We start from the raw sequence: 18,994 nt of genomic DNA, 5'->3' as shown, positions 1-18,994 counted from the left end.
GCTTGTTATATTTTTTTTTATTTATACACAACACTATAGGTTACAATTAAGAATAAAATAAGTTAGAAATGATTTGTGGAACGTTGTTTATATTTAAGTATATATAGCTTTTTATATACATAACTATCTACATGTCTGTCTGTCTGTCTGTCTGGACATCTATTTATTTTTCAGTCTGTTACTGTATGTATGTATGTGAATAGTTTAGAGAGATCATTTTGATTTTGATTTTAATTTTGAAAGATTTTGTGCCTTGCAGAGGAGTCAATAGTAGGAAAAGAGCTTTACTGACCTAAGTCTCCCTCTATTGGTCACTGGACAAATGATTATTTTAAACAAATTGCTGACGTTTTAGAGACTCACAAATGCCAACAGGAAATCAGCAGGTTTTTGGGAAACGAAACCGAAAGCTGACATTCGTGTTCTCTATTCTATTCGTGCATTTCATTCCACTTCTTGTCCCTATTTCTGCACACATTGTCCCGAGCTCACAGCTTGATTCTGCACCATGGCCCAGGATCAGGAGAAGAAAACCATTGTCTGTTTCAGAAACAGACTGAGACGGTTAATTCGGGTCGGTCCTGTTCTGGACATGATACACTTCTTAAGCGAAGAGCAAAAGGAGCGGATTAAAGCCAAACTACGGAATGAAGGTGACATCATGGCAGCTGATCTTCTCCTAGAGGAAATTATAAGCAAACCGTATCCAGAAGGCTGGTTCAGGGAACTCTTAACTGCACTTGAAACGGTGGGATGCAAACAAGCAGCTAACTATATGGAGAACAATCCTCCCAGTCCGAGCTTAGAGGCTGAGAATGACACCTACATCAGGCTGATAGACCTGCTAAATCTCACTCTAATTAAAATGAAAACCCGTGATGTGTGTGACTGCTGTTATGCGCTAAATATTCTGACAGCCGATGACCGTGAAACTGTAAGTATCAGTGGGTGAATCGTTTAAGTGACTCGAGCGAATCGATTCACAAGGCCTTATCTGGCGAATCGATTGGCAAGATAAAGCGTGATTTCAGATACAGATTTGACGCATTGTGCGCTGTTTAGATCTTATGTACAGTTAAGAAACACCAATTATAATAAATTCATGCATTTCTCATGTTAAACACAAATTATAAACTACATGCATTTGGTTTCCCAGGAACACCCAGGAGCTAAAGGGGTGTGTGTGCGTGCGTGTGTGTTAATGTTTGTGTGTGTGTGTGTGTGTGTGTTGATGCAGAGAAGGGTGGTCACTGGTAAAAAACAAGTACACTTATATAACTTTACATCATTGTTACACGTATAGTAGATGCATGAAAACTGAGAATCACTTGTGGGTTTTTTTTTACAATAATTATGGATGCCATTCTGGATCCATAGTGAATCCAAACTAGATAGTTTGTTGACTTAAAGGGATACAAAAATGATGATGCATACAGCTGTAACATGAAGGCAATTGTTAAAAAAAAAAAAAAATACCTTGAAACTGAAGATTTTTTGTAAATGTGAAGTTCTGGGTTTTGTTTTTGTTTGTTTATTTGTTTGTTTGATTTGAAATTCAGACAAACATTTACGTACGTCAGCAACATTCATTCAATTATAACTATATTTAATAATATCGTTATTATGTTAAAACATCTGCTTTTTATAACTTTATAAATAATTGACATATGGATTTAATTGATGCATGTTGCACCCAAAGCAATTTACATTATTTTCTTTAAATCATATATTAGTGTCATTAAATAGAACCTTTGGTCATTAACACTGGAGCACTGTATAATATTAATAATTAAAACAGACAATTTAAATGTATTTTAACTTAAATGAGTTTCTCAGTAGATACACAAATAAATCAATAAGGAGACTATTATTTTTTCTTTCTTTCTTTTGTTAAAGTGAAGAGCAAAAAAAATGCAAATGGTGTGTCTGTGTGTTGGTGTGATACCTTTTTGTTCCAGCAGAGGGGGAAGGAGATTCATTTATAAAAATAAAAAAAAACAAATGTCAAATGTAGATTTTTATTTGAGAAATTAATAGAGATAAACCTGTTCAAATCCCAACTCACTCTCTCTCTCTATCTCCCTCTCTCTCTCTCTGTCCCTCTTACACACACACTTTACTTCTGACTAGATTTTAGCAGTGACAGAGCAGCAGGGAAACATGGCCGGGGCCCGTGTGCTGTTATCTCGACTGTCAAAGAATGAGTTTGGCTGGTTCTCTCAGTTCCTGGATGCTTTAGAAAAGACAGAACACATCTGGCTGGTGAAGGAATTACGGGGAGACCCTGATGAGCCCAGAAGTACAGTAACACTTATTTTTATATTCTTCATAATATGTAATTAAATTGGCTTTTTGCAATTATATTTAATTAAATTCCCTTTGCTGTAGTTTTGCTTTTATATAATGTCACAACAGAATATATATCAGCCAAATGTTTTAAATTATTTTTTTTAATTTATTAAATTCTGAGATTTAATAAAAGGCTTCATGCTGTTTCATAATAAAGTTATACTCTGTATCATAAACTCTGACAGTGGTAAAGATTATGAAATGGAAAGAGTGCAAGGAGAAACAAATCAACACAGTGGTCACTGCCTGATACATCATAGCATAGATGTTTGTTTGTTTGTTTGTTTGTTTTTATTGACTGAATGCTTCAGAATCATCAGATGATGCTGACATAAAACAGTCTCTAAAGGATGAGAATGAATTGGCTACACAGACTGACCCAACATTGGAGGACGTGATTTTGGATAGCACTTCTACTAGATCTCTCTCTCCCCCACCCAATTTGGCCTCGGACTCCTCTGCTCAGGGTGCAGGTCTTGACAGCAGTTTGTGTCTGGACTCATCTGCTGAGCTTAGCACTGGAGACACAGGTTGGCCAACATCTTACATATTTGTAACCCTATTTCATTTAGAAACAAGACTGTGTAATTATGTTATATGCCGTACTGTATATTAAATGTCATTTAAGTATATGCATCTAAAGGCAAATAGTAGTCCTTTAAAACAAAAACAAAAAGTCATCCCATGCACTATTATACATTACACTCCACAACTGCATAATTGTCACCATAATTATTATAAGTATTTATAAGTATTATAATCATTATAAGTGGTGTTCAAAACACATTAAGCACACTAAGCATTTTAAAGTACTTTGCTATGTCTTTTGAGTATAAATTGAGTTTTGATTATGGGCAATAGAGCTAGAGCAATAAATATGTACACAATGTATTTTTGTAAGTTGTAGTCTCATTGAATGACCACAGTAATTGATAACAATTGATAGACCACAATAAACGTTACCATAAAATGTTATGTATTTTCATAAATATGTAATTAAGAAATATAACTAAAAGTCAACAAAACTTTTAAAAACCACAAACAAAAGTATTTCAGTAGTCTATTATAAAATAATCTATGCCTATGTCTGTGATTAATAGCATTTATTCTGCCACAGATTTGGACCTGTACAAAAGTGATGAGGAAACAAAGAGTTTGGATCAATCAGGTATTGCATTGTTGACATTTTAAAATGATTCAAACAAGTGGAAAACAAATCTGACTACTTTTCCCTAGAGAAAAATTTATATTTTACAAAGTTCTATTTGTGATTCTTAGCAAACTAGAGTAGCATATGGTTTTAATAATACACAATATTTCCAGTGGTGCTGAAACAATGTGGAAAATGGCCATAAAATATAAACATAAAATTCTATGTTTTTAGAATTCTTTCAGCTTAAAAAAACATACAGTATGAAAATGCACTAAAGAGTGTGTTCAAAATAGAGAGTGAAATTGCACACTTTTGGTTTATTAGCAGATGTGGACAGAACAATCCAAAACAGACCTCACCCAATGCAGCATGTCAGTTCTGTAGCACACCCTTAATCTTGGGATAAGGTCGAGAATAAATCATATTCCACTTGGGATGTGAGTCATGTTTTATTCCTTAGTATTTTCCACAAGCTTTCAGAACATGCGATGGCTGTTGTGTGTCTCTGTACTGAGCACATCTTTAAGTGATTAAACTTAGTCAGCAGACAAAGAACAGCAGAAGTATGTTCGAAAATAGGGACGATGGGTCTCTTTCTGAGACAAAAAAAGAGTTCTGTGATCTAAGTAGAATAATCATTTGGTCATTATTGCTGTTATATTTTGTAGTTTTTGCTTTCTGTTTTAAATCTTCCAATTTCCTTGTGGTTTCTTCATACCTAACTCAGTTACTGTGGAAACAGAAATATTCACACATGCTGCTCTTACTGCTGGAAAACTTATCTAGATGACAACTCATTTGCATTAAGTTGTGTAAAACTATTTCATCTGTGCAAATCATTCTCATTAACACAGTGAAAAGCTCATAATTCACATTCAGTTCCAAATTAATCACAAAGTTACTGAAATAAATAATGAAAAATGACTGGCATCATAAATTGTCCATAGTAAAATATTTGTCAAGTGCTTAACTTATTTTGGTGCTAAGTTATTGAATGATGTTTTATTTTCATTGTCTTTGTGAGAAGTTTGTGATTGTGTGCCGTTCTGATATCACAGTGCTATTAGTGTTAAGGTGGAATTTAATAGGAGGAATGAAAAAGATAAAGCTCAGATTTCATTGTTAGCTTCTAAAAACAAAGGTCCAACAGCTTCTTTTTACAGTTACCAGCAACATCCTGTATCAGGAGTGCAGGAATGGAAACACTGATGAAAAGCAAGCTGGACTTGGTGGCAGGTTTAGTTAAAGTAGAAGCTTTGGAAACTGATCTGTTTGAGACAGTGTACAGATAAGGTGGTGAAAAATCTGACAAAAAATGGATAGACAAAAAAAATTGTTGACCAGCATTTTGAATAAAGAAAAGTCTTTATGAAGATCATATGCTAATAATTAACAACTATGATTAGCCTAAAAAAATATTTTTCACTACTCAATGATAACTTATACAATGTCTACTTATAAAATGTCTTGTGCCATAAAATGCATGTTGTTTACTTGCATTTTATTCAGCAGTGTCATGAAGCAGACAAACAGGAAAATGTAGATTTTTTTATATTTTATTCAAATTAAAATGCCGGGAATTCCTAAGGGATGGGCAATGCTCAGAAATGTAAATGGGCAAGTGATAAGCAAAGAGTCAAACTAGACAAGACTGAAGTAGGAAAAAGGAAGCAGTTTATGAGCAAAACACTCATCCAGACAGGCCGATAATTACACCATGGCTTCATCACACACAATGCTGGGGCTAGACCTCACAAGCTGCTCGGCAGTCTGGGTTATTTAAAGTCTAGTATGGTTTTCAGAATGGTTGTCATTAGAAATCAGGTGACTGTGAGTGGGTCCTGGAGATGTGGCTATGATGAGGCTTAAGGATCAGGAGAGTTTTACGCTTCAATATCAGGTTTGATTCATAAAGTATTGAAAAGCAGGGATATGCTGAAAATTATATGCTGAGCAAACTGATTAAACAAATCCTAAAGTATGGGGGAAAACTGCTCTTAATGTGAGGTTCTAATATATATTACTGAAACCAATTTCTGTAGTTGAACAGCAGACAGGAAGAATAGTCTTAATTACAAACACATGCTTTCCCTTCTGTAAGCATGTCTGTGGAGGCTGCTGTCTCGGCGTACCTTTTGGTCTCTTGTGCACCATCAGTCTTTTGACTATGACAAGCATGAATGAGACGAATTCAATACAAATACTTTATGGTTTTTGAATGTTTTGAAATGGTAATTGACTTGTTTAGAGAATAGTTTAGTGTAGACAAATCACAAAGCAGATTTACAATTTTTGCTTACAATGTAATTGGAAATGGAAAAAAAAAATGAAGCTTAAACTTGATGTGTACAAATCTGGTCCTGCCACTTTTCTCCACCAGATGCCACCACTTGCTCTATGCTGTCCTTCAAGCTCTGGAAAGTCGTGTTAGATTCTGATTTATTATTACAGGATGTGTATCAGTGAGATATGACTAGCATAATTTCAGGATTTTTTATTTCTACAAATCACCATTTGTTGGAGGCATTTCCCACCATCTGGCCCAAATCTAGGTCTGCAGAGACAGACCAGATGTAAGACTTAGTGTTCTGACTCTCAAATGACTGGTGTAGTATTGCAAACAAACCACATGCTGCAGATGATGTGTTTGCTGATCCTTACTGCAGATTTCATGGGGAATCCCGGCAGCAGGAGGTCTGTGGCCTAACAGAGGAATAATGGCAATGTACACACATGAACAAGAGTCATGAACCCACATAAGCACATGCATGTTTTCTGCCATAGTACTCTGTCAATTAACTCTGTCTGAGCTAGCTGCTTGGCCACAAATGTCATGTTGTTTGTTTAAATAAGTATGTGATAACTTACTTTCCTTTCGTGAAGTGTTATCAGGGGCTGTCTGGAGTCCTGTATATGCACGAGAGGTTGTTTTCAATAAGCAGTAGTTACAGAAACTGTTTTCAAGAGTTACCCAATTGGCATCTGAGTTACAGTCTCACACGCAAAAACACAAACCTAACAAACCCGCTGCACTAGTTGCGTGTTATGCCTGATTTAGTCTTTGTCGTCATTGTGGTTAATTTGCACAGACACACATACTGTAGTTAACCTAGACTGACTTTTAGTGAGCCCAATATTACCTTTTTGTCTTCTGGAGTTACTAGTACTGTTTGTTAAATAGTGTATTGTAATATGATGTGTATAATATTCCACATGCTGTGTTATTTAAATAGTTTTTCAATAGCTTTAGGCAATAGAAAAAAGAGACAGGCTTGGTAATAAAGCAGATGGATCACTTTAAAGCAATTATTTGCTTCTTGGTATTTCTTCCTACTTTGACGGTGGGTGTTGTTGGAGGAATGGAGACAAGTAAATCCCCTCTTAGTTTGCCTGGATTAAAGAAACCACAGAAGGTCACCCAGTATGCGGCATTGTAGTAACAGCTAAGACAAACATGACATACTAGAACAGCAAACACCCCTAACTAGTCTAAACACCAATTTTCCCACAACGGAGGATGGGGGAATGAAGCATACAGTAGACTCAGTGGGGGCAAGCAGGCAGCACCTACAGCCTAGCCTCATAGTTTTTGTTTGTTTATCTTTTTTAACCACCTTGTGTCTCTAAAGAACTCCTTCTTTCCCTCAGTGAGTGAGAATGAGATTGTGCTACGTGATTATCAGGCGGATGTCGCTAAGCCAGCTCTGGAGGGAAAGAACATCATCGTCTGTCTCCCGACAGGAAGTGGTAAAACCCGAGTCGCAGTATACATCACTAAACAGCATCTGGAGAGCAGAAAGCTAAAAGGACATCCAGCAAAAGTTGTTGTTCTGGTTAACAAGGTACTGCAGGACAGTAATCCAAACGTGCGTGCAAATGCAAAATGCAACTATTTGTAAAATGCAAGCATTTTACATTTGGGATATGACTGAATACTAACAAATACATCTTTTAAATCAGGTTCACTGATTTTACATCCTCACGCAGAGCATAAATACACTATGTTTATTAAATTTTGATATTTCACTTATTTATCTAGTATAACTCACTCTACACGATCCATACCATATGATTTAGTGTAAATTCAGGGAGATTTTTGGTTGGAAATAGATCAGTTCTTTTTCTACTGAATCCTTGTCAGAGTAGTTTTTTATGTCTCACTCTCCAGACAGATCAGATTTCAAATATGACGTTATATCACATTCACCAATTCATTTAAATAGTCCAAATTTACCTTAGGTCCTGATAATGAGTGAAAAACAGCAAGGGTTAGAAATTTAAAGTTCAAGATTGTTAAAGCTGTAAAAGATTTGTCTGGTCAGTAAAATTTCCCTGCATTTTTACAACCATAATGTTATATTTTAAGGTACTGTCACATTCTCTATTGCGTAAAATCTTTGAATCATAATTTTTAAACCTGTTTTTCCAAGATTAATATATACTCAATCCTCTTTAAATATTGTCTTATTTCAAGCATCATAAATCTGATTTTAAGTGCTCTAATATTCCCTCAATCCAGTTGCCTTCTTTGGCCAAAACACATGACAGCTCTTTATCTCATGTTTGGCTATGAATGTTTTTCCTGGAAATAATATGTCTCTTTAAAGAAGAAGCGTTTTAAACCTGGCCCCATGATGCCTTTGAAGAATTTGGCCCATTTAGTGAGTCAGTTGGACTTGAGCTATTCTAGGAGATGAGACAATTCAAAGAGTCTACTCAAGAGTGACAAACAGATTATTTGGAAACAGCTGCTTTAAATTGCAGGCATATTGAAGAATATTACTATTTAATGATACACCAGGGCTGTTGTTTTTTTAAAGACATATCTGTATATCTAAAAAGGCTTTCTGCAATGTTTCGCAGCAAACACTGCCCTCTAATTAATCTAACTTATACAATATAACTCTAAAAATGCATAGTGCTTATATCACCCCAGTGTAATTTCAAAAACTGTCTGAAATATAGAACATATGAATGCATTTAAAATATGCTAATTCCTTTGGGGCATCAGACATGTTTATTTCGTTGTGTAGGTGCCCCTGGTGGAGCAGCACTACAAAGCAGAGTTTGGGAAGTTTCTGAAGCACGAGTACTCTGTAGAGAGAGTGAGTGGTGACTCGCAGCTCAAAATCTCCTTCCCCCAAGTTGTTGAGAAGAATGACATCATCATCTGCACTGCCCAAATCCTGGAAAACTTTTTAGCTAAACCCAAACAGGGTGACGAAGACGGGATCACATTATCACGTAAAGTAAACTTGCTATACCATACCGTTGCGCTGCAGGATATTTCCAACAGTTTTGTATTTCTGTAAAACTGATGTACTTAATTCAGCTTCACTGCTTTGCTGAAATTTGTGAGTGCTCAATCTGCTGTCCAACTGATGTTGACATATTTTCTTTTCTTTTTTTTTTTTAAACAGTCTGTCTATGGTGCCAGTTCTACTGCTTTTCTGGCACTGTATTCTAAAGGGTGACATATGGTGTTTATTGGTATTGGTGTTGGATATTTCTTCTTTTTCTTTTTTTCCGTTGGTCTTTTGGCCACATGTCTGTTCTAGTCATCAGTGAGTGAATCGGCTGACTGATCAAATCCACAAGAGATTATTTTTCTTCCCTAAATGCTTCAAATTCATTGTTCCACTACAAGAGCTGAATCCATCTGTATGAGTACATAACATCTTTACAGTTAGATTTGTAAAACACATCCTTGTTAACTTACTGTTCTGGCTATGATACATGCACACTTTGTTGCTTTTCTCCAGAGGCTTTGTGGAATGTCTGGTAGTAGCACAGAGAAAGAGGAACTCTGTTGCTATTATGTACACACATAAATGTGTGCATCGTCACAAAATGAAGAGATTTAAGAGCAAGGGTGCTGACCTGAGAAGTACTAATTACTAGAGAACTTGTACGCTACTGCTATAGTGACTCTCTGAGAAGCTTTTAGGCATTCAAGCCTCGTGTTTAAAATGCAACGCCTTTAGGAGAAAGCAAAAGCTGGTGTGGGCATTCCAAAGGAAATGGTGGGTGTAGACATTCAGGCCCCTCAGCATAACTATGAAAAGTACTAAGAGATGTGCAAGGAACAGCATTAAGCACAAAATAGTTTAGCTTGTAGACTTGAATCCAGATAGATACAGGATCACTTGTTATTAGAATTGAATTTTTATTTAACTACAGTATGATTCAGACTCACTATCAACATTTGGAGTAAAAATATCCTTGTAAATGTAATTCTAATCTATGAACAATAATAAATTCTGAAGGTGTATGAGCATACAGTGTGAAAATGCTGTACATCCTCTTGCCTTCTCCAATAACTAACCAGCAATTTACCTGCTGATTCTGTTGTGAAATAATGGACTTAATACAGCTTCTCAAGTTATCTCCCAAAGGAAAATGGGCTTTAATTCAAGGTCAGAAGTTTGGATTACTGAGGAATGCCTTTTGGCAAACACTGGTCTGAAGTGTACTGATCTCAGAATGAACTTTTCTTACTATGCTCCGAATCTCAAATCTCTCAAAACTAATCTACCTATTCATAAGTAATCATCTAAAAGAAGTTGTCCTTTGGGTTTTAGGGTATTTTAAAGCCTGCAGAACCACAGCAAAGTCACAATATTATGGTGAAAGCTTTGTAAAGAGCACACAGTACCAAAGATGAGGATTAATGACATTATACACCTAATATTCAAACCCTTCTGTGACTTTGCCTTGTTTAAGATACTTTTCAAGGTGTACTGAGTTAATAGTACTGAGTTTGCATCAATGTCTGTAATGTTGCTGGTATTGATAGTCTGTTGGAACATTTTATTGTGTTGTGCTGAAAAAGAAACAAGAACTTTTAATATTAATTTGTTCTGCTTGGAGTACGTTCACTATATTACACTTACTGTAACTTGGTATTAAGAGCAAAATCAGAACAAAATAAAACAAACTCAGAGTTGAATACATATCCTAAAGTGTGTTAAAGTAAGCATTCTCTTATTGGCTTTTTCGGCAGAATTTACTTTGATGGTAATCGACGAGTGCCACCACACAAAAAAGGGTGAGGCATATAACAACATTATGATCCGCTACCTGAAACAGAAGCACAAGAATCATGAGCTGCAAAAACAACAGAAAGATCTAGTGCCACTTCCGCAGATCCTCGGCCTCACCGCTTCACCCGGAGTGGGAGGAGCCAAGACTCAACAGAATGCTGAGGAACACATTCTCAGAGTAAATACATTTTAACACATACATATTCATACTGAAAACACGTGGACACAAAAAAACTAATTTCAGTTGTTTTGTAACACACCATCTATGACACCAAGCCTTCTTTGTTCCACATGTATCACATGTATAATGTATCTCATGTGCTTAATTCTTCCTGGAAAGAAATATCAAACTTGACAACCACTATGTATACACATTGTGAAGTCCATCCCATCATCTTCTTAATATCAGGAAGATTGTAAGGAAGAAGATAATTACTGGCCATGAGGTGTTATTAAGGCCATGACTGACTATGCAGATGTAATTCTTTAAGATTAATTGCAGTAGTCATTGTAATGATGCCTTGCAGATTTGTGCTAACTTGGACGCCTATACAATAAAGATCAAACCTCTCGGAGAAGAGCCCAAGGCTCCATACAAACGAATCGCGAGTGCTCAGGAAAGAAAAGAGGTATCAACAACATCTAAGCATGCCTTCACATTACTTTAGAATTGAAATATATTCTGAAAAAACAGGCTTGTTCTCAGACTGCTGCATTATGAGTACAGATGAGTGCAAAAGTATGCATACTCTCACTTTTTCCATCATTATGAAATAAGAGCATGATATCTCTATTTATAATGTGTGGTAGAATTTTTCTAGGGTTTATATTGAATCATAACTGTAACCAAAAGATCAACAGATAAGATTTAGAAATTTATTTAAACAGGGGCAAGGTTATAGCATGGTCCATCTGAAATAATTTTTCTTCAATAGCTTCCTTCCTGTTTGCGGTATTTTTTAAAGGTACTGCATGCATACAGATTAGTTCCTTTGTGTCTGTGTTTCTTTCTGTGAATGAAGTTTGGAATGGTATCACTACAGTATATTCATTTATCTTCTTCAGCTTTGTGAAAGGTCTGTAGTTTCTGATTCAGGTCTTGTGTTGAAAGATTTCAAAAAGATCATCAACCTAAAGTGGCAAAACATTTGATCTTTTAATAAAGATTTAGAATCCAGTTGATGTAAGACAATGTTGAAAGATTTTCATACATTAAATGAACAGTAAATAGTATAACAGGTACATTTTTTAACCTAGAACCCCGGAGTATGCAAACTTTTGTTCTTAGCTGTTTTTTTTTTATTATTATTTTGTAACTAAATGTCAAGATAATAATCATGAAATTTTACACAAAGTGTGACTCCGAATACAGATTCTTGCTATTAGTAATTTTGTTTCTCCTTTCATTTTGTAGGATCCTTTTGGAGATGTAATAAAAGGAATTATGAATGAGATTCACACACATGCCCAACTGAACCCACTGTGCCAGCCAGGCACACAGAATTATGAGCAGTGGGTGGTGCAAACCGAGCAGAATGGTAAGAGAAAAACATTCTTTTGGTCCAGACCACCAGGGCATGTTAACATCAAAAACAGTGGGGCTTGTTTTCTTAAGAACCAATAGCCAAGTCATCACTGAAAGTGCTGTGGCACCTCTACATTGTAAACTCATTGACACAAATCACCGCAATGTACCTAATCCAATGTGGTCTTTGTTTACACACACCCGTGAGGTCAGCAAGCCCATAGGCTATCCCATTTCTGATTGTAGACTTTAGAAGGATGCTCTCAAGCTCCCTTAATCCACTCTTTGGCAAAGCTTACTTAAATGCAGACTCTAAAACCCTTGCAATTGTTGGCAAGAACCAATCACTAATAGTGCTATTGTGACAAGATCCTCAAATGTCTTTTTTTGCATTGTGATTTTTGCTGGGGACAGAAATGATGACAAAAAAGAAAAAATATTTTGAATATTGCAGAAAAGATATGGCTTTATTTTTAACAAGTGTTTAAATCCATACCAACCTTTTAAACATTAAAAGCATGGAGTGATGCTTTGGAAGAGAAAACATTGTTTAAATGACTTACATACAGTGAATATTACAGCGCTATTATGAATAGCTGATGAATATACATTAGTAAAATATCTACAGTACATGAAAGCAAATAGATCTGATCTTTTCTGTCTGAATTATAAATGATTGGTCACACAGACTAGTTAGTAACCATCACAATCCTCTGCAAACAACATTTTTTATTTTGCAATATTTTGTTTTATTTTTAGCATTCTAATATACCACACTTATGCCTCAATTTAATGCAGAGTTAATAACACAAGTGTTCACTGACATTATGTTTAGTCACTGCTTGACTGTGATTAGAATGAGCTTGCATCGCTGTCAGATATCAGAAATAATATCATGTCTCTTGCCCTATCCTAGAAAGTATTTTCTAATATAGTATTTTTAGATTATTTATGACAATTTATACAAGACTATACATTTCAACCCTTTTCACAGCTCTTATTTAACTACATTTATACTAAAGCTTTCATCTTTCCCCAAAAAGAAACAATGAATTCATACAACCAGTGCTAATAAAAAATGATGTCATAGAAAGTTGAGGGCCAATTCTGTGCTTTGTGAAATATTAGCCAGTGGGGTCTTTTTGGCCACTATAACACAAAAGCACTGTTGCCTTAAGTGCAATACCCATTGTAGCATGACACAAGTGTAAGGAAACCCATAAAGACAACCAGAAAAGACAACCAAAACTGGATTATTCCTTTGTTAGCCTACATCTGTCTAGCAGTCCCTAGAAAAGAATGTTTCTTGGGAATCAAGCAATTCAAACAATCTAACTCATGTGGTACACACCATACAGGACCCATGTACTAAGGGCTTGTAGATTTTAGGCTATTAGGCTATTACATTTTGTTATTTATTCTGATGGGCCAAACACACATCTGTCCACCCATTTAGCACAGCTGATTTGCTCGAGGAGGAACCCGCCATGGTGTTCTGTTCACCAGTGGAAGCAGTAATGGAAAAAAATGGACCTGCTAGCTATATTCAGGCCTTGAGAAAGACTAAAGCCTTGTTGCTGTATTCTGTTCAACATTGTAAGAATTAGTGGTTCCTTGGCTCAAACCACATACAGCTGCTTTAGACTGCGCCTTTTCAAACTTTTGCATATATGGGATACTACACCCTAGTGCAGAGGCCACTATCCTGGACATACATACTGTCAGTAATGTATACAGTGCATTGACATACAGGATTCATGAACAAATTGTCTTTAGTGAAGGTAACAAACATGAGTAGATCCTATACAAGGGGAAATGTTCTGCTCAAACTTGTGCTGGCCAACATATGGTGATGCCTCTGAAGTGGAAAGAACTTGGGAAAAACTTGTACCCCCTGCCTACTGAATCATCAGGACCCGCTGATTTGATGTAGTCTCTAAACAGTGACTGATGTTTATACTTGTAAACCATCTCATCAATGGCCTTGCCCTTCAGAGGGGTGCTCCATGTAAATCTTCCAAACAGTCTGGCCAAAAATGAACTAGAATCTGTTTACAGTGTTACATGATGTTGTTCTTATGATGTGAACAGTTTTTTGTTGGTTTCTTTGATTGTGTTTTGGTTTTGTTTTGTTAATGAAATGTTCTGGGCTCTCATTTCGTCAAGTAGTGGATATGATTTGGATTTAGTATTTAGATCATATTTGGATTCAATTTTGATACATTTTTGTTTGTAAAGAGCTTTTAACCAACTTCTTTGTAGAAACATACTGTAGATACCTAATGATACCTAATAAGCTGATCACTGATCACTGATCACATACAGTACCAGATAACTAACTATAATCATGAAATAATAGAAATAATCATGTCAGACTATAAATGGGTAGTAGCAACAGTGCTCTTTTAAATATCAATATACAATTGTGTTAATAGTAATTGTGACACTACATAACTGTGTTTCACTTTGTCAGCTGCTAAAGTAGGCAATCAGACAGTACGGGTTTGTGCAGAGCATCTGCGCCAGTACAACGAGGCTCTCAACCAGAGCAACACCATCCGTATGTGTGATGCTTTCAGCTTCCTTAACAAATACTACAGTGAAGAGAGCAAGAAGAAAGTTTCCCCTGATGATGATGACACCATTCAGATCACTGACACTGAACGATTTCTATTCATATTATTTAAAGGTATTACAGCAATGTCTGCATGCAATGCTTGGTCAAATAATTGTGTACATTTTCCCAATGTAACGTTTTCATAACACAGATTTAGCATAATTTAAAGCAGGCTTGTCCAATCTTATCTGCAAAGGGCCGATGTGGGTGCAGGTTTTTCTTCCAATCAATCAGGAGCAACACCTGATTGCTCAAGTTCAGTTGACCTTGGCTTTCAAAATACTATAAGGTGTGACTTCTGCATAGTTGTAATAAAACTTGCACCCACTCTGGCCCTTTCTGGATAAGATTGGACACCCCTGCTTTAAAGCAAGCATAAAATGCTAAATGTGTTACTAGTTGCCTTCATGTTTTGGAATGTTCCAAACTCAATCTCTCTCTCTCTTCTCTCTCTCTCTCTCTCTCTCTCTCTCTCTCTCTCTCTCTCTCTCTCTCTCTCTCTCTCGCACACACACAAATACACATATATATGCGCACATGCAAACACACTCTATTTTTATTTCTTACTCTTTTCATTTCAGCTAAAAAAGACCGTCTTCAGGATCTGATGAAAAACCCACAGTATGAGAATAACACTCTTGCTCAGCTGAGGACACTCATTTTGCAGGAGTACACCACCAGAACTGAGGCCAGAGGCATTATCTTCACAAAGACTCGCCTCAGTGCCATTGCTCTCAGCCAGTGGATTCAGGAGAACTCAAAGTTTGCGGATGTTGGCGTCAGAGCAAGCCACCTGATTGGTGGTGGAGATCAGAGTGTGGTGAAACCAATGACCGCAGTGAGTTACTTTTCTCAGCAGATCAATGATGTTCAGTTTATTTTTCATCTGAAATCTTGTCTTAGAAAAGCACCATTACATCAGTTAGGGTTTGCTATTGCTATATATAATTGTACTTGGTAAACCACAGAAGTTAAGAAGTTATTGACCTTAGCTAATGAAAATAATTTTGGTTAATAAATTATGTTTTGTTCCTCAATTATTTGTGTTTTTGATGGCAGGCAGAACAGAGGGAAGTGCTGACGAAGTTTCGCGAAGGAGAAATCAATATGCTGATAGCCACCACTGTGGCAGAAGAGGGCCTTGATATTAAGGAGTGTAACTTTGTCTTTCGGTACTGTTTGGTGACCAATGAAATCGCTATGATTCAGGTGAATGTTGTCTCCCTAAATTTTTCTCTGTTACTAGCTTTGGGGCAAAAAGCATCACTGTTAATTTTACAACTGTTTCTTATAGTATACCTATTATATATTAGTTTACCTAATGCTTTTTATTTAATGTGACTGCCATATATGTGGCTGTCTGGCAAAATCAAGAAATTTCCCTAAATCAACATGGAAATGTTTTACCTGGGTAAAGAGCCAGGAACCCCAAATGTGGTGGTGAAAATGGAGAGCCTAAGATAGTGCACTTTTCTCACACAGTGAAGGCCAGGCTTTGATCTGGAATGGAGGTTGCGCTGTTGTGGGAAACTGGAATTTAAAGTATTGTCAGTTTACTTGTGATGCATGCAAATCTCTTTCAGGAAAGATTTTCCCAGGCCATCACATTACAAAACATCATCTAAGGCTCTCACTCTGAAACATATATTATAACATTGATATTATAATGGATATCTTTTGATAATCACGGATAGCAAATAAATAATATGTTAGACACATGGCTAATTATAACTGACATCAACTGATGGACACAAGACCTAGTTTGTTAGACACAATAACAAACTAAGTGCTAACATGCATAAACACACTATACAGTAGTAAGTGGTGTATTAGAGTTAACTTTACCCCTAGAAAAACTCAGATGAGCTGCATGTAACATAATGAAGCAATTTGGCTGTGTTTTGTTCTCCAGGCTCGAGGCAGAGGGAGAGCAGAAGACAGCAGTTACACAGTGGTGGAGGAGGCAGGATCGGGTGTGGCAGAAAGGGAAAGTGTGAATGAATACAGGGAAAAAATGATGAACAAAGCAATCACCAGGGTGTGCAATCTGAGCCGTGAAGAGTATAAAAAGAAAGTAAGAGTCACCCCATCACCCACGATTACATTTTATTTTTTTACTTTACATGTCCTAGGAAGGATGTCCTGTTTAGTCTCATTTCCAGATCAAAGCCTAAAATCGTCAGTGGATGGCATGAAGGAAGATTGTAGTTGACATGTAGCTGTGTTGTGTTCAGATAACAGAGTACCAGCTGCAGACAATCGTGGAGGAGATTGTGAAGGTGAAGAAGAAGAACAAAAAGGGAATGATGAAGGAGGACCCCAGCAAAGTGAAGTTAACCTGCCGGGGCTGTGGCGTGTCTGTGTGCTCTGGAGAAGATATTGAGATCATTGAGAGGATGCACCATGTCATTGTGACTGAAGCATTTAGGTGCCTCTATACTTTCATTGTTATAAATGTAATGCAATTAGGATAGTGATGATGTGACTGCTTTATGATCATTATTAAGAGGACAGTAATATTCTATTATTATTTGTATCATTTTATATTATTTATTTATTTATTTATTTATTATATTATTATTATTATTTATTCTCTTTATTCTAGAGAGCTGTTCACTGTCAGAGAGAACACAGCTCTGCAGGAGAGACTTCTGGACTATGAGGCAAATGAAGTTATAGCCTGTAAAAACTGTGGGCAGGTATGTCTTTTTCATTATATGTAAACTTTAATGCTATAAAAAGATTTTGGTACAATAAGAGTTGAGAAAGGTTTTAACCAGCATTCTAACAATATCTGTTATTTAAGCCTATTTTGTTTGAATTTTCTCATACTTATGTGTCTTTGTGTAAATTTAGCTTAATGGCAGGTAAATAGTTTGGTGTTGGCCTTAGTTTAATCACCACATATCAATTAGTGAGTGTTTTTAAGTTAAGTTTAGACCATATGTATTTGCCTAGAATCTATGATCATGTTCATTTGAATAGAACAGTTTATGTTTAAGTTGATCATGGTTTTGGTGGCTAGTTATTTGTGTTTTGACTGAGCACAATTTTGTTTTGGTCTGGTTCCAGCGTTGGGGTTCCATAATGCTTTATAAAAGCATTGAATGTCCATGCCTTAACATCAAAAACTTTGTGGTGACATACGGCTCAAAGACTAAGGTGTTCAGCAAGTGGAATGAGCTGGCCATCAGGTTCCCTGCTTTTGACTACGCTCACTATGTCATGACACACAACTCATTCAACGACACAGAGACTGACTAATTCAGCAAATAGTACTAATTCATACAACTACTAACTCATTCATCTAGTTGTGAACACATGGGTACTGTGCATTATGGCAATGAAATAATGATGCATTAAGTCGTTATAAATATATAAGATGTATTGTTATTGTCCCATTCACACACATCAACACTGGCATGTGGAATATAAAATGATAAAAAATGATAAAAAAAATTTAATATTTCATTTGTTTACACATTTGCATATTGCACCTTCTTGAGGAGCCGTACATTTTCCCATTGGAACTGCCACTTAGATCATTTTACTATTTTTTATGTGCTTAGAAACAAATACTAAAGCCACTTGAAGATTCCTGTAAGAATCCCATTATTATTATGATTATTCTGGATAGAATAAATATATATTTATTTAACTTCAAATTAATTGTGCAGTTTTACTAAAAGCTAAAACAAATTCTAGACCTATGTTCTGTTGTCTTAAAATTTGTTTAATCATTTGGAATATTTTTTCTGTAATACTTAAGTGAATTAAATATTCAATACTATAAGATCTTAATGAATTGAATTACACTGTTAAAAAGCAACTGACATTTGGAGGAGCAAGCCGTTATTATTAGCACAAGTATGTTTTGTGGTTTTTGGTTTTTGTATTTTTTTTTGGCAAATTTAATGGAGTACATTGACTTAAACATTGCATTGTACTTATTAAGGGAGGGAAACATTTTATTCCCATTAAATAAATAAATGTCTCCTGGGTTTAATTTCTTGCATGAGCAATCCATAATGATGCGTCTTGGATCAAAATTTATTGACTGCCTTAAAGTTCTCTGAGTGTGACATACACATGGGAGAATGTCACACACAACAACACACACACACCACTGCACCTGTTCAGGTACCCCCCAAGAGAAGCGGTTTCCCTGAGTACAGGCCTCACCAGAGAGTTCCTGTCAGATCACTGCTGCCATCAAGTAAGACTTACACTGACAGCTGGACAGTGGGCAGACTTTTCCCTCCTGTTCTGGCTCAGAGATGTAATTAGTATTGCACAAAAATAAAAAC

General features: G+C 36.1%; 1 protein-coding gene across 1 annotated transcript; it reads left to right on the top strand.

The window, feature by feature from the left end:
- Positions 1 to 416: 416 nt before the first annotated feature.
- On the top strand, positions 417 to 18,693 carry ifih1 (interferon induced with helicase C domain 1). Its single transcript, XM_060876678.1, has 16 exons — positions 417 to 934; positions 2,131 to 2,299; positions 2,661 to 2,879; positions 3,467 to 3,517; positions 7,151 to 7,344; positions 8,536 to 8,746; positions 10,506 to 10,723; positions 11,073 to 11,174; positions 11,960 to 12,083; positions 14,544 to 14,759; positions 15,269 to 15,525; positions 15,747 to 15,896; positions 16,600 to 16,761; positions 16,922 to 17,115; positions 17,293 to 17,386; positions 17,760 to 18,693. Exons 1-16 carry the CDS (start codon positions 509 to 511, stop codon positions 17,949 to 17,951), a joined length of 2,979 nt encoding a protein of 992 aa, XP_060732661.1. The 5' UTR covers positions 417 to 508; the 3' UTR covers positions 17,952 to 18,693.
- Positions 18,694 to 18,994: the final 301 nt, after the last annotated feature.

This window comes from Tachysurus vachellii, chromosome 8, assembly GCF_030014155.1.
Source record: "Tachysurus vachellii isolate PV-2020 chromosome 8, HZAU_Pvac_v1, whole genome shotgun sequence".
Taxonomy (NCBI): domain Eukaryota; kingdom Metazoa; phylum Chordata; class Actinopteri; order Siluriformes; family Bagridae; genus Tachysurus; species Tachysurus vachellii.
Note: the sequence above shows the minus strand (reverse complement) of the source record. Positions and strands in the feature narration are given on the sequence as shown.

What these genes read in the sequence shown, in the direction of transcription:
- ifih1 (XM_060876678.1), top strand. Translation starts at nt 509, where the DNA reads ATGGCCCAGGATCAGGAGAAGAAAACCATTGTCTGTTTCAGAAACAGA. An exon ending in GGTGCAAACCGAGCAGAATG is followed by an intron (nt 12,084 to 14,543) that starts GTAAGAGAAAAA and finishes TCACTTTGTCAG; the next exon opens with CTGCTAAAGTAGGCAATCAG. An exon ending in ATGAAATCGCTATGATTCAG is followed by an intron (nt 15,897 to 16,599) that starts GTGAATGTTGTC and finishes TTTGTTCTCCAG; the next exon opens with GCTCGAGGCAGAGGGAGAGC.